Here is a 16,033-nt window from a genome sequence, read left to right as displayed (position 1 = left end):
ATTCTATTCCATTTATACTACACAGATCATATTTAAATTTTATATAAGAATATTTATTTAAAATAATTTCTTATAAGTTATTTCCATATTATTCAAAATATTTATATTTCTTTAACAGCTAATTGTTATATTTCTTAAAAGCTCTATTTAGAGCCTGTGCTTTCTATGTTAGTAATTTTTCTTTCTTGCATGTCATCCATTAAAGATTAGCTGTGGAAGGTTGGAGCATGGAGAGATTATGAATGACAGAACAACTCCTGTAGAATAATAATCAGTTTTTGGTATTTAATGCTGTTTGACTTTTGCAGACACATTTCTTATTAACCTTTGGTACAAAGAGAAATCCAGGTTCCTGATATCTCATGGAGAAGATGAATTTGAGATCCTCTTCCAATTAAACTGAAATAAAGCCAATATTGGGTTTTAGCCAGAAGAACTCCTTAGTTTCTAAGTCTTCTGTTTATATCTCTATCTATCTGTCTTGCTACATTTTAACATATAATTCAGTAGTTACATAATTTGCTTTGTTCATACAGACAATGCAAGCATGTAATCTGCTTTTTATCTTTAAAAAGATTGCTTTTTATGAACTGAAATTGACTGATATTTTGTAAATTAAAAAAATTGTCAATCCCTCCTTAATATAGAGAATGTTAAATTGTTTTTTGTAGGGAGGAAAGGAGCTTAAATGTAATTGTGGAGAGGATTAGAATGTAGAATCCCTGAAAGTTACAATTTAAGTTTTTCTATTCAGGTTAAACTGTAAATATTAAAAATACAATACAGATATATAATCTACCATTATATCAGATGTATCAAGATACCACAAATAATTGACAGAGAAAAGTAAGTATTGTATAATAGAAAATGTTTGCATTGCTATTTTATAAAAAGATTATATGTTACTATGAAATATATCTCTGATAGTATTGAATATTTGTTGAAAAAGAACAAGAGTTATTTCTTTATATCGGAAGAATATAAGCTTCTAGAATATAAGCTTCTAAATAGTTAATAGGCAATAATAAAATTGGATAGCCTTTTATCTGATAATTTTTACATATAAATTATATATGCCCTTTAATCTTTATATTATATATATGAATTATAGTGAAGCATTAAATTTTTTTGCATCTGGAAGAAAAAAGAATTTCAAGAATATGACCACTAATTTCAGATACAAGCAAAATGTCTCATCTCTCTAAAATATATCAGGTAGAAATTTTGACTGCTAAAATATTGATTATATTACTGTCTTGTCTACAGAGCTTTATGGATATGAGTTTGTATGAATTTCAACATATTCCAGGTAAAATGATACCTAGGGATGGAGTATAGGCAGTTTTGTATCTTCTACCTAGAGAATAGAAACTAAAATAAGTGTGTGTAGACAAAGAACCTATTATGTGTAGCAATTTTCAATAATTGGAAATATTTTATTAGATATGGCTTCTGGCAGAATTTAGTATCATATCAAACATTTGAAAATTGAGAATATATGTAATGAAGTTATTTAAAACATAAAAATAACAAAACTTCAGATTGTGATCTAAAGACTTTTTCACATGTTTGGCTAATGATTCTAAAGGGAAATTATACTCCAAAAAGTTTAGGTAGAAGTTATATTTCACAGAATTTTCATATTGGTATCTATTAAAATTAGATGCAGATTGAGTAGTAAATAAGTAAAATATTTTCAGAATTATATTTCAATAGTATACAAAATTATTTATACTGATTTTACTATATGAGGACTAAACTTATCTCTTTCACATTTAACAAGGTAGCTTCAGTATTAATATTTTATGTAAACATTAAACATAATTTTCAGTTTTCATATGATCTTTAGCTATTTATAATAATGCATTATTTAATAATTGAAGGTTTTGTAAAAAATAAAAAGGTTCTTATTTTACTTACCTTAGTATTCTGTATAGTTCCCCAGTTCTTAAAAATGTCCATGCTGCTTCTGTTTATAAATTTATAAAAATTTTACAGAAGAAAGTTTGATGACATATATAGTGTTTGAAATTTTATTTATTCAGTTTTATTTGAAAGGCAAAGAGAGAGAGAGACAGGGATGGACAGAGATCTTTAATCCACTGGTTTACTTGCCAAATACTCATAACAGCTAGATCTGAGTCAGGCTAAAACCAGGAGCCTAGGACTTAATCCAGGCCTCCAAAATGAGTGGCAGAGACTCAAGTACTTGGGCTATCATCTAGTGCTTTCCAGACATATTAGCAGGAAACAGAATTGGAAGACATTATGGAATAGCAGGGACTTGAACAAGGCATGCTTGTCCTCCATATTACTTTTTAAATCAGAAAGGGATTTTTTATATAGAAGATGATTGTATAAAATAAATTCTAGGATATTAAATTAAATTCAGCCATTATGATGTTAAAAATACAAGCTTCAAACGTTTGCCATCTATTTTAAAATTTCTAATAAACAAATTATGCAAAAAGATAAAATATATTTTTAAAGAAATTAAAAGATATTCCATAATATTTGTGGTTCTGATTTATTTACGAGGTAGTTTCATAAAACACTAATTATTATTATTATATTTGCAAGGGATCCATTTGACATTATAACTCTCAGAAAAAAAGCTTTACTCCTCAAGAAAAGCTTTAATCTTAGATATTTATAGAATTTCAGATTCTCCCATATTTGGAAAATGATTGTCCTTTATGAGACTATTGACTATATTTGGTACTTAGAATTTTGGAACATGAATTATATTCAGTGATTATTTGATATATTTAAAATTCTAATTGATTTTTTCCCTCTCTTCAGTTCACACATTTATATTTACATAAGTACCACAGGATGTTAACAAACAGATTCTTTTTCCTAAGAAATGTCTATCCTCCAAATTATGTTATTTAGAGAATCATGATCCAATGTTTAAACTAGAATGTTTTCCAATATACTGTCTCACTCCAACTGTATTTTAAAAGTAGTTTGAAATGTGTAGAATATGGTTCTGTCAATAGACTTGGGTTCTACTAAGAAAATATGTACTCTGCCTTGACTCAATAAACTCATGCTTGGTATGGTTCAGCTTCTTCATATTTACTCTTGCTCATATTAGAAAACAATTAGCTTACTAAACAAATTTGAGTATTTGGTGGGGGTTTGTGGGTGATCCTCTCTGAATCTTTCTCATTTGACTAAGAATTATAGGATATTTGATAACCGTGTTTAAAAATGGAGATATCCAAATATTATTGTAAACACCCAATGATTTGTTTTACCTACAATATAAGTATTTTACTTGGTTGGCTTACATAGTAGCTAATAATATTTGTTAATGTAATTTAACTGCTGTGAACCTTTACTGAACAAATATTGAAATTTATTCAAGTCAAAGAAAGTGAATCTCTAATGACTTTTGTTAAAGCTTCTATTTAATAGTTAAGGAGAAAAGTTTGTATGACATACGAGATGCAATTAACAGTAGATTTTACATTTAATAAAAAGAAAGAAGCATGCGTATTTGCTTTATTCATTCCATCATAATTTGCATTAGAGCTGTGGGTGTTTAATGAGCAAATTCCAACTAAAATGCTATATTGATTTTCTAGTGAACTTTGTAATAGTCATCTACCTTGGAAAAGCTCAGTGTTTACAATTAAGTTTTCTTTACTAAAAATGTTTGAGAGTTGCATATTGATCCTTTAAAAGTACTGAATTCTAGAAAGAATCAGGTTTTTTATAACCAACAAATTTCACATATAACCTAGTAGATGTTAAAAATAATTATGCAATAATATCTTATTATTGAAAAACTTTCATCTGTAAATTTCTAAGTTTTCTCTGTGTATATCCATATGCATTTTTTCTTACACTAAAATTAATCTTAGAAAACTTAAATAATGATGATCTCTTTGTTTTATGTTCTCTTTTGAATATAAACATCTCTGGATTTGCAAGAACATGATAAAGGAAAACTGTTTTCTCTTGATCACACAAGAACAAATAAACCGTATGTGTAAAGTATTTACCTTAAGCATAGAGACAATTAGACTTAATAAAGTCATTGATATTGCTTGCTTTACAACTTTCAGCAGAAGCTAGTGTGTCTAGTGAAATACAACTAACAGTACATTTCACTTTATAAAAATCTGTTCACACTTTAAATGCCAACACTTCCCATCGTCTCTGTAAAGTTTAGGAATTAGCATTTTAAGTATTCAGTATGCCAAAGTACTTAGGGGAATATAAAATCCTTATCATATATCATATATGTAATCATTAGTGTTATACACATTATGTGATAATCTGCATTTATGTTACAATTTAGCATTATTTTGTGCATCCTGTTTGACCTACAAATTGGAAGCTTTTTTTAATGTAAAAATATTTGGGGGCCAGCACTGTAGCATAGTGTGTAAAGCACTGACATCCCGTATGGACTCCAGTTCAAATCCTGGCTGCTCCACGTCTGATCCAGTTCCCTGCTGATGGCCTGAAAAAGCAGTAGAAGATGGTCCAAGTTTTTGGGCTCCTGTACTCACGTGGGAGACCTGGAAGAAGCTCCTGGCTCCTCACTTCGCATCGTCTCAGCTCTGGTCATTGCGGTCATTTAGGGAGTGAACCAGCAGGAGTGACCTGGCGGATGGAAGACCTCTCTCTCTCTCTCTCTCTCTCTCTCTCTCTCTCTCTCCCCCTTGCAAGTAAATAAATAAATCTTGAAAGAAAGAAAAGAAAAAGTCCAAAAGGGAAGAATTTTTTGAATTGGATTTTTATATAAATGGGCTAAGTTAATCAAAATGATTTTATCAATATGTCCAAGAATTTAAGTCACATTGCAAGTCTGTAGGTTGAGTATGGTACCACTACTGTTAGAATGGAACTAGAGTTTGTTAAGGATCCACTTTATTTAAGAGCTTTCATGTGTTGCCTAATTTGATTTTTCTTTTTCTTTTTTTTTAAAATTTTATTATTTATTTGAAAGAGTTACACAGAGAGAGGAGAGGCAGAGTGAGAGAGAGAGAGAGAGAGAGAGAGAGAGAGAGAGAAATCTCCCATCCCCTGGTTCACTCCCCAATTGGCCGAAACGGCCGGAGCTGCGCTGATCCAAAGCCAGGAGCCAGGAGCTTCTTCTGGGTCTCCCACACGGGTGCAGGGTCCCAAGGACTTGGGCTATCTTCTACTGCTTTCCCAGGCCATAGCAGAGAGCTGGATGGGAAGTGGAGCAGCTGGGTCTCAAACCAGCGCCCATATGGGATGCCGGTGCTTCAGGCCAGAGCGTTAACCCGCTGTGCCACAGCGCCGGCCCCTGATTTTTCTTAATGACCCTAAATAGTGGTAATATATTTATTTTATATGCCTGGTCTGCTACTAGCATAATTTAAAAAATTTAAACAATGTTGCTGAAACTCAGTATCTTGGATCTGAATCAAGCCTGTTATCCTCTCTTATACCATTCCTGCTTTTCATATCATAGAAGATTTATCATGTTTTTTTTTTTTTTTCTTTTTAAGATTTTAAAAATTTACTTGAATGGTAGAGCGACAGAGAGGATGAGTCAGAGAACTATCTAGTCAGAACCTATCTGCTGGCCGGCGCCGTGGCTCACTAGGCTAATCCTCCGCCTTGCGGCACCGGCACTCCAGATTCTAGTCTCGGTCAGGGTGCCGGATTCTGTCCCGGTTGCCCCTCTTCCAGGCCAGCTCTCTGCTGTGGTCCGGGAGTGCAGTGGAGGATGGCCTAAGTACTTGGGCCCTGCACCCCATGGGAGACCAGGAAAAGTCCCTGGCTCCTGCCATCAGATCAGCGCGGTGTGCTGGCCGCAGCACGCCGGCCGCAGCGGCCATTACAGGGTGAACCAACAGCAAAGGAAGACCTTTCTCTGTGTCTCTCTGTCTCTCTCTCACTGTCCACTCTGCCTGTCAAAAAAAAAAAAAAAAAAAAAAAAAAAAAAACAACCCTATCTGCTGGTTCACTCTCCAAAATGGTCGTAATGGCCAGGACTACAGGACTAGGACAGGCTGAAGCCAGTAGCCAGGAACTCCATCCCACTCTCTTTTGTAGGTTGCACGGGCCCCAGTACTTGGGCCATCTTCTGCTGTTCTCCCAGGCACATTATGAGGTAGCTAGACTGGAAGCAGAGCAACCAAGACCCCAACCACTAATAAGGGATTCCTGTCAGGTGGTGGCTTAACTTGCTGTGCCGCAATGCTGCCCTATTCATGTTAATTTTTTCTAAGCTGTTATGGTTGTCTATCCTGGAAGGAGATTATATACAATTAAAAAGGGAAAGTAAAATTCATTTTTATGTACTACATTCTGGACACAAATTTATTTATATACAGAGTAATGAATTGCCATATGGTAGCAGAATCATATTGCCATAGTCACATAGCAGTAATGATAATGCTTTTTAAAAAGAGATACGATGGCCGGCGGTGCTGTGGTGCAGCGGGTTAACACCCTGGCCTGAAGCGCCAGCATCCTATATGGCCGCTGGTTCGAGACCCAGCTGCTCCACTTCCCATCTAGCTCTCTGCTACAGCCTAGGAAAGCAGTAGAAGATGGCTGAAGTCCTTAGGCCCCTGCACCTGTGTGGGAGACCTGAAAGAAGCTCCTGGCTCCTGGCTTCAGATTGGCGCAGCTCCGGCCGTTGCAGCCGATTGGGGAGTGAACCATCAGATGGAAAACCTCTCTGTCTGTGTAACTTTGACTTTCAAATAAACAAATAAATCTTTAAAAAATAAAAAGAGATACAAAGTATAAACAATGTATAGATCATGTATCATTCCTTCCAAAATCTGTGTTCATACGAATTTTTCTTTTTTTTAAAAAAAATTATTTGTTTGAAAGGCAGAGTTACTGAGAAGGACAGACTGAGAAATTTTTCCTTCCACTGGTTCACTCCCCATATGGCTGCAACAACTGAGCTGGGCTAGTCTGATACCAGGAACCAGGAGCTTCATCTGTGTCTTCCACCTGGCTCAGAGGCCCAAGCACTTGGGCCATCTTCTACTACTTTCCCATGCACTTTAGCAGGGAGCTGAATTGGAAGTGAAGCAGCCAGGACTCGAACTGGTACCCATATTGAATGCCTTTTTCACAGGCAGCAACTTTACCTGCTATACCACAACTGTGCCACAACTCTGGCCCCTCAGCAACCTTGTACAAATTTTCTGATTAACCCTTTCTAAGCTGTTTAGTAAAAGCATTTTTATTTTATGCATGTGAATATCCTGTTGTTGCAATGCATTTTATCATATATTTTGTTTTCCATTTATTTGCTAATAGAAATGTGAGTCAATTCTAGTTTTGGGCTATTATATATAAAGATGTTATGAATATTTGTATTTAAGTATTTGTATGGACATGTGCTATAACTTATGTTGGTAATATGGTAGGAGTATATTTCATTTTGTTAAAGAAAGTGAGTGACACACTAGTTTTACTATCTTATATTCACATCAGCATTGTATAAAATTCAGTTGTTCTATAACACTTGGTGTGGTTAGTCTTTAATTTTAATCAATGAAGTAGATATGAGGTGTTACTACAATTTTAATTTGCATTTCCTTAGTTTTAAGCACCTCTGTTTTTATTTACTATTTGTGTCTCGATCTTTTGCACCTTTAAAAATTTGCATTGTTCCTTTATTACTGCATTTTAAAAATTTAAAGAATTATGGTCTGGGGTGGGTGTTTGGTGCATTGGTAAAGTTACCACTTGTCATATGCACATCCTATATTGCAATCTCTAGGTTCATGTCCCAGCTCTACTCTGCATTTCAGCTTTTGATAATGTACACCCTGGAAGGCAGCAGGTGATGGCTCAATTAGTTAGGTACCTGCCACCCATGTAGGAAATCCAGATTGAGTTCCTCTCTCCCGGTCTTGGTCAGGCCCAACCATGGCTATTGTCGGCATTTGGGGAGTGAACCAGATCTCTCTCTCTTTCTATTTCTATCTTTTTGCCTTTCAAATAAACATTTTTAAAAGATTCATTTACTTATTTGAATGAATTACAGAGAAAAAAATGAGAGAGAGAGATCTTCCATCTGCTGGTTCACTTCCCAAATGGCCACAATGACTGGGGCTGGGCTTCTTCCAGGTCTCCCATGGGGGTGGCAGGGGGCCCAAGAACTTGGGCCTTCTTCCACTGCTTTTCTCAGGCTATAAACTGGGAGTTCACTTGAAAGTACAGCACCTGTTACTCAAACCAGCACCCATATGGCTTTACCCACTACACCACAATGCTGGACCCTCAAATAAGTATTTTTAAAAATTATGTTCTTGATGCAATCCTTTATTATATGTATATTTACAATTGCATTTTTCCAATTTTTGGCTTTTCTTTTCATTTTCTTATCACTGAATTTTAGAAGTCCAGACATTTTTACTTGAATTAAATCTGAATTCAATTTATCATTTTTTAAAAATAAATCATTCTCAGCTATTATAGTTAAGAAATCTTTGTTTACCTGAAATCACAGGTGTGTTCTCTTGTGTTTTCTTCCAGAAGTTTTGTAGTTTTAGATTTTGCATTATATCTGTGATTCATTTTGTGTAATACAAGTTGTTTCCCATTCAGAAATCCATCAAAATTAACACATTTACAAACCAAGAAGAGGAAAACTATTTAATCTTTTCAAATATAGATTCTAACATAAATTCTAACAACTTCAGTGAGCTTTGGTAACTGACATCTGTTAAGTGCTTTTTCAAATATATGTTGATGAATTTATGAATATAACATTCATAGTATTCTGTTTGTAGGATCTGTAACAGTGTTACCTCATTCATTATTGATATGCATATATTTCTGTCTTCATTTGTTCCTGATCAGTCTGACTAGAAGTTTATTAAGTTCATTGATTTCAAAGTTAGATTTTTATGTCATTGATTTTCTGTATTTTTTGTTTCAATTTTTGTTGATTTCTGTTTCTTTATTATTTTCTTCCTTCTGGATGCTTTGGATTTGTTTACCTCTTTTCTAGTTTCTTGAGGTATAAAATGATTTGAGAGCTTCTTTCCAATGCATTCATTCAATATTATACGTTTCTCTCTAGACATTTCTTTAGTTACATCACACGGATCTTTGTATATTGCATTTTCATTTTTATTCACAATGTTTTCTAATTTCTCCTGAGACTCTGGCACTGATCCATGGATTAGTCAGAAATACATTACTTAATAAACAAGTATTTGGTGGTTTACTTATTTTTTTTTTAAGATTTGTTTGTTTATTTGAGAGGCAGAGTTATAGACAGAAGTAGAGACACAGAGAGAGGTCTTCCATCTGCTGGTTCACTCCCCAAATGGCTGCAACAGCCAGAGCTAGGCTGATCTGAAGCCAGGAGCAAGGAGCTTCTTCCACATGGGTGCAGGGACCCAAGCACTTGAGCTATCTTCCACTACTTTCCCAGGCCATTAGCAGAGAGCTGGATCAGAGGTGAAGCAGCTGGGACTTGAACCTGCGCTTATATGGGATGCCAACACCACAAATGGAGGCTTAACCTTCTACACTACAGCAGCAGCCCCCAGTGGTTTTTTTTATAAATTTATTTTCTATTTTAATTCCAATATTATCAAAAAACTCTCTAGGTATGATTTCAATTCTTCTAAATTTTTGATATTTCTTTTTTTTTTTTTTTTTTTTTTTTTTACAGGCAGAGTGGACAGTGAGAGAGAGAGACAGGGAGAAAGGTCTTCCTTTGCCGTTGGTTCACCCTCCAATGGCCGCCGCGGCTGGCACGCTGCGGCCGGCGCACCGCGCTGATCCGATGGCAGGAGCCAGGAGCCAGGTGCTTTTCCTGGTCTCCCATGGGGTGCAGGGCCCAAGCACCTGGGCCATCCTCCACTGCACTCCCTGGCCACAGCAGAGAGCTGGCCTGGAAGAGGGGCAACTGGGACAGAATCCGGCGCCCCGACCGGGACTAGAACCCGGTGTGCCGGCGCCGCTAGGCGGAGGATTAGCCTAGTGAGCCGCGGCGCCGGCGAGATTTCATTATTTTTAAAATTTTCATTATGTGGAGGACAGAGAGACCGAGATATATTGTATACAATTGTACACTCCCCATTGTCGACAGTAGCCAAGGTTGGGCTCGGCTGAACCCAGGAGGCTGAAACTCAGTCTGTATTTCCTCTTTGGTGACAGGTACCCGATTACTTTAGCTGTCATCTTTGCTTCCCATGGCATGCATTAGCAGTAAGCTGGAATCTAAAATGCAGCCAAGACTTGAATCCAGACACTCAAATATAGGAGTTGAGCTTCCCAATTTGTATCTTCTTTATTTTTGTTTTTGAAGATTTATTAATTTGAAAGGCAGAGTTACAGAGAAAAGAGAGAGAGACAGAGAGAGAGCGAGTGCAAGAGCACTTTCTTCCATTGATTCAGCCCCCAAATAGCTTGGGCCATTCTCTGCTGCTTTCCTCAGCACATTAGCAGGGAGCTGGATACAAAGTGAATCTAGCCAGAACTCGAATTGGCACCAGTATGGGATTTGGCAATACAGGCATAATTTAACCTACTTTGCCACAATGCCAGCTCCACCCTCCCCGCCCAAGCTGGATCTTAACTTCTATACCAAATGCCCACCCTAATGTTTAATTTGTGATCGAAGATTTGATGTATTTTGCTTAATTTACAATGTTTCCTTAAAAAGAATGTATTGAACCATTTCAATTATATATTGAACCATTTCATTATACATTTTTTTCTTTTTTATGCCCTATTATGGAAAACATATAATTGGTTTAGTCTCAGGTTTTGTTTTCTTTTTACCATTTATAATTTAGGTAGTACAATAATAGCTATATTAACTAATTATGTATTAATCTATAACAAGCCTTAGGCATGAACCTAATGTTTCCATAAGCAGAAGAATATTTCAAATGTATTTCATGCTTATTTTGTGGTTTGACAATGTAAATTGATTTATTGATTCTGGTCTTTGAGTCTCTTTTTGTCCAACATTGAAGTGATACTTTTGAAATAACATAAGATATCAGGTATACAAACAGTAGAAATTATGCTTAAGAAATTATAATTTCAGATAATAACAAAGCCCCCCATATAATGTTGCATAAATCTGGTTGATGCCATTTGTAGTACAGTCTGTCTTGATGGTGCTGCTTGCTCTATGCGGATGTGTAGTGCTGAATTAGCCCACTTTGCCCCTTTGTGTTCTTCTGTAATCCATTGCCTTTCTTCTTCTCTCCTTCCCACTGAGATTAGTACTATCTTAAATGTGGTGTTTATTATTTCTGTGGTCTCTTCATTATCCTTACTAACTTATTCATAGATGGTAGGTAGAAGTGATTTATGTTGCAGCTTGCTACTTTTGCCAACTTTTTGTTTTGAGTATTTGCCCTTGTGTTTATAGTTAATTTATTTTAAATTCTGGATAGTATTCCATTCTGAATGTAGAATAAATTATTTATTGCTGCTCATCATGTGGATTGGTATTATTTCTAAGATTTTGCTATTGTAAGCAATGCTGTAATAGTATTTTTATACATGTTTCTGTTTACACTTGTGTAAGAATTTCTCTAGGCTGCATGAAAAAGGAGATTTGCTAGGTTATAACTTAGGCACATCTTGAACTTCAATAAACCTTATTGAATTGCTCTTCAATTATTTGTAAAAATATATATGCCTATTTGCAATATCTTTGAGAGTTTTCTTAATTTCATGTCATTGGTAATTTTGGACCTTTTAACTTTTCCTCTTATTGTGGAAATGAAATGACATTTAATTTTGCAATTTTATCTATTAAAACAATGTTTTTTCAATCAATTGATACAAATTCAATTGAATAAAGATTTTTAAAATAATGAAATTATTTTTACTGAATATATGTGTTTTTCTTTTTTTCTCTGATTGTGGGTTACATATTTTGATAGCTCTCGTTGAAGAAGTGTATTTTGCACAGAGGGAACGTGATGAAGCTATTATGTCAAGACTACTGTTAGCCAATAAGGAGAGAGATGAAGCAATTGCCCGAGCCCAGCACATGGAAATGTCTCTAAAAGCGTATGTACACTTTTAAAATTGCATGATATTGGGAGCATTTGTAAAATTCATACATTATATGGTAGTTACATATTCAAAAATGTTACTCTTCTTGCATATTATACAAGGAAATTACATATTTTCCATAATCTTTTCTAAAACTTGAATGCTAGTAGTTTGCCTATCAGGAATAATAGTCAAAGAAAGAAAGAAAAAGAAATGCACCACACCTCTGGTTAATGACGTGTTTTTGCTTCATGGTTCTGTTACTGATGAGTATGTTTTTCCATACATTCCAGGGTCCTTCCTTTTTATACTTCTTGTATCCTCTCCTCCTGTTGTCACTTTTTAAATTTATTTCTGCTATCTGAATTCTTTCACTGCAATCTGCTTAATTCTCCTGTGTCTATTCTTCGCTATTTTTTACTTGTAAATCTTTGGCCTGGTGTTCTTAAAATTTAGTGACATGTGTAATAGGGTGGATCCCAGGAGTCTACACTTTTAACCAATAATCCATGTGTTTCTGATAAGTAAATGATAGTAAGATCTCTTGAGAAATGATTCTCTAGAAATAAATACTATTCTTTTCAGTTTTATTTATTTTTTCAAGATTTATTTGAAAGATATAATGTATTATATAATGTAGAATATTTAAATATTATAAATAAATATTTAATGCTGATTAGCTGATACAGCGTATGTGCTCTGCACAATGTTGATAAGTAAATAATTGGCCGTACTTGAAAAACAATGCTTTAGATATAAGTATTTTTCAGATTTATTTTTATTTACTTTTTTTTTTTTTTTTTTTTTTTGCAGAGAGACAGAGAGAAAGAGTTATAGACAGTGGTGTGAGAGAGAGACAGAGAGAAAGGTCTTCCTTCCGTTGGTTCACCCCCCAAATGGCCGCTACTGCCGGCATGCTGCGCCAATCCAAAGCCAGGAGCCAGGTGCTTCCTCCTGGTCTCCCATGCTGGTGCTGGGCCCAAGGACTTGGGCCATCCTCCACTGCACTCCCGGGCCACAGCAGAGAGCTGGCCTGGAAGAGGAGCAACCGGGACAGAATCCGGCACTCCCTTCCCCCCGGACTAGAACCCGGGGTGCCAGCGCCGCAGGCAGAGGATTAGCCTAGTGAGCCTTGGCACCGACCTTTATTTACTTATTTTTAAAAGATTAATTTGAGAGAGAGAGAGAGAGAGATCGATCTTCTATCCACTAGTCCTTAACAGCTGGATCTGGGCCAAATGGAAGCTAGGAACTCCTCCTGGATCTCCCAAGTGGGTTCCAGGAACTCAGGTACTTGAATCATCAACTCCTGGTTCCCAAGTCAGAAGCTGAGTAGCCAGGACTTGAACTAGCATGCTGATAAGGAATGTTGTCTTTGGAAGTTGCAACTTAACCTGCTGTGCCACAATGCCCACCAAACTTTTCAGATTTTAATGTACAATATAAATACTTGGGAAACCTGTTAGAATGTAGACTGTGGTTCATTATTTCTAGGATGGGACCAGAGATTCTGCCTTTTAACCATGTGTCAGAAGATATGAATGATGTTAGTCTACAGAATTTGCTTTAATAGAAAGGCCCTGCAGCATCAAGAAATATGTTACCTGTAAAGAGAATATAGTAAATGATGATCAGTGAATATTCTTAACTGTGTATTTGCTCTGTGCAGTGTTATGATAGCCTCTGTGGAGGATCAGAATAAAGTACTAATTAAACACGGTTCATTAGAGAGAAGACATAAATAATTAGCAATGTCTGTGTTCATATTGTGATTAGGAAATGTGATTTATTTCTTGTTTAGCTTAATGGCTTTTTTAAGATTGATAGAAACTCAGTATGAAACAATGAACAAGTTGAGAAATTAAAATAAAACAAAAAAGTAAAACCAAATTCCCCAATTCCTACTCCAAAATAATCATTCTTACCAACAGGCAAACATTATTCCAAAATTTTCTCTTTATTTATGTATTCAAATATTGTTATCTAGAAGGATAGATGATTTATGGTTGAATAGATGTATCCATATAATTAATTTTTTGAATTAATATTTATTTATATTGTACATTAAAATCCATAGAATAATTCCAGTCACACTCTACATGCTTTTTAGTGTAAGAAACAGTGTGGCATTGAAGGGGAGAGCATGATCTTCAGATTTTGCCTTTCCTGCTTGCTCGCTGTACAGGCGTGGACATCTAACTTAGAGTCTCTGAGATTTAGTGTTTGGTTTCCAAATGGATGTACTAATGCCTAACTAACATGTTGTTATGAGGTTAAATGAATTACTAAATAATGTGAAGTATCTAATCTTAGCGTGTGTGTGCTACATAAGTGTTACTTGAATTTGATAGTCATAATCGATTGAAGTGAAACTGAAGAAAATTTTGAACAGCATGCAATGTTTTCTCTCAATATAATATATTGATTTCCTAAAGAGCTTTCTAATTTTAAGAAAAGAGACTATGGAAAACATTAAAATGTTTAAGTCATCAAATTTTTTTAAATACACTTTCTCAGTAAAGTAGTATCATTTGACCCTCGGGTATGAAATACAGAGGTAAGCACTTTTGTAGCTATTGTGAATGGGATTGATCTTAGAAGTTCTTTCTCAGCCATGGTATTGCCTGTGTATACAAAGGCTGTTGATTTTTGTGCATTGATTTTATATCCTGCTACTTTGCCAAACTCTTCTTTGATTTCCAATAGTCTCTTAGTAGAGTTCTTTGGGTCCCCTAAGTAAAGAATCATATCATCTGCAAAGAGGGATAGTTTGAGTTCTTCCTTCCCAATTTATATCCCTTTAATTTCTTTTTCTTGCCTAATAGCTCTGGCTAAAACTATATTGAATAGCAGTGGTGAGAGTGGACATCCCTGTCTGGTACCAGATCTCAGTGGAAATGCTTCCAACTTTTCCCCATTCAATAGGATGTTGGTTGTGGGCTTTTCATAAATTGCTTTGATTATATCGAGGAATGTTCCTTCCATACCCAGTTTGCTTAGAGTTTTCATCATGAAAGGGTGTTGAATCTTATCGAATGCTTTCTCTGCATCTATTGAGATAATCATATGGTTTTTCTTCTGCAGTCCGTTAATGTGGTGTATCACATTGATTGATTTGCGATGTTGAACCATCCCTGCACACCAGGGATAAATCCCACTTGGTCTGGGTGGATGATCTTTCTGATGTGTTGTTGCATTCTACTGGCCAGAATTTTATTGAGGAGTTTTGCGTCTATGTTCATCAGGGATATTGGTCTATAATTCTCTTTCAATGCTGCATCTTTTTTCGGCTTAGGAATTAAGGTGATGCTGGCTTCATAGAAAGAACTTGGGAGGATTCCCTCTTTTTCGATTGTTCTGAATAGTTTGAGAGGAATTGGAGTTAGTTCTTCTTTAAATGTCTGGTAGAATTCAGCAGTGAATCCGTCTGGTCCTGGGCTTTTCTTTGTTGGGAGGGCCTTTATTACTGTTTCATTTTCTGTCTCAGTTATGGGTCTGTTTAGGTTTTCTATTTCTTCTTGGTTCAATTTAGGTAGGTTACATGTGTCCAGGAATCTATCCATTTCTGATAGGTTTCCCTGTTTGCTGGCATACAAGTCCTTGTAGTAATTTCTGATGATTCTTTTTATTTCTGTGGTGTCTGTTGTTACATTTCCTTTTTCATCTCTGATTTTATTGATTTGGGTCTTTTCTCTTTTCAGTTAGTTGGGCCACTGGCGTGTCAGTTTTGTTTATTTTTTTCAAAAAACCAGCTCCTCGTTTGGCTGATTTTTTGTAATGTTTTTTTGGATTCAATCCTGTTGATTTCTTCTCTGATTTTGATTATTTCTCTTCTCCTACTAGATTTGGGTCTTGTTTGCTGCAGATTTTCTAGGTCCTTGAGATGCAGTGAAAGCTCATTTACTTGGTGCCTTTCCAATTTCGTGATGTATGCACCTATTGATATGAACTTTCCTCTTAACACTGCTTTTGCTGCGTCCCATAAGTTTTGGTATGTTGTGCTGTTATCCTCATTTACTTCCAGAAAATTTTTGAT

At 35.5% G+C, this 16,033-nt stretch overlaps 1 protein-coding gene across 7 annotated transcripts in view; it reads left to right on the top strand.

Annotated features, from left to right (window-relative positions):
- Positions 1-16,033, top strand: part of MIPOL1 (mirror-image polydactyly 1) — a 353,299-nt gene that overhangs the window by 81,642 nt on the left and 255,624 nt on the right. For all 7 annotated transcript variants that reach the window (XM_051822777.2, XM_051822776.2, XM_017348269.3 and 4 more), the window contains one exon: positions 11,883-12,012. In XM_051822777.2, coding sequence (XP_051678737.1) covers positions 11,883-12,012 — 130 coding nt within the window. The remainder of the gene's footprint in view (positions 1-11,882; positions 12,013-16,033) is intronic.

This window comes from Oryctolagus cuniculus, chromosome 12 (genome assembly GCF_964237555.1).
Source record: "Oryctolagus cuniculus chromosome 12, mOryCun1.1, whole genome shotgun sequence".
Lineage (NCBI taxonomy): Eukaryota > Metazoa > Chordata > Mammalia > Lagomorpha > Leporidae > Oryctolagus > Oryctolagus cuniculus.
This window is presented reverse-complemented; position numbering and strand designations above follow the sequence as displayed.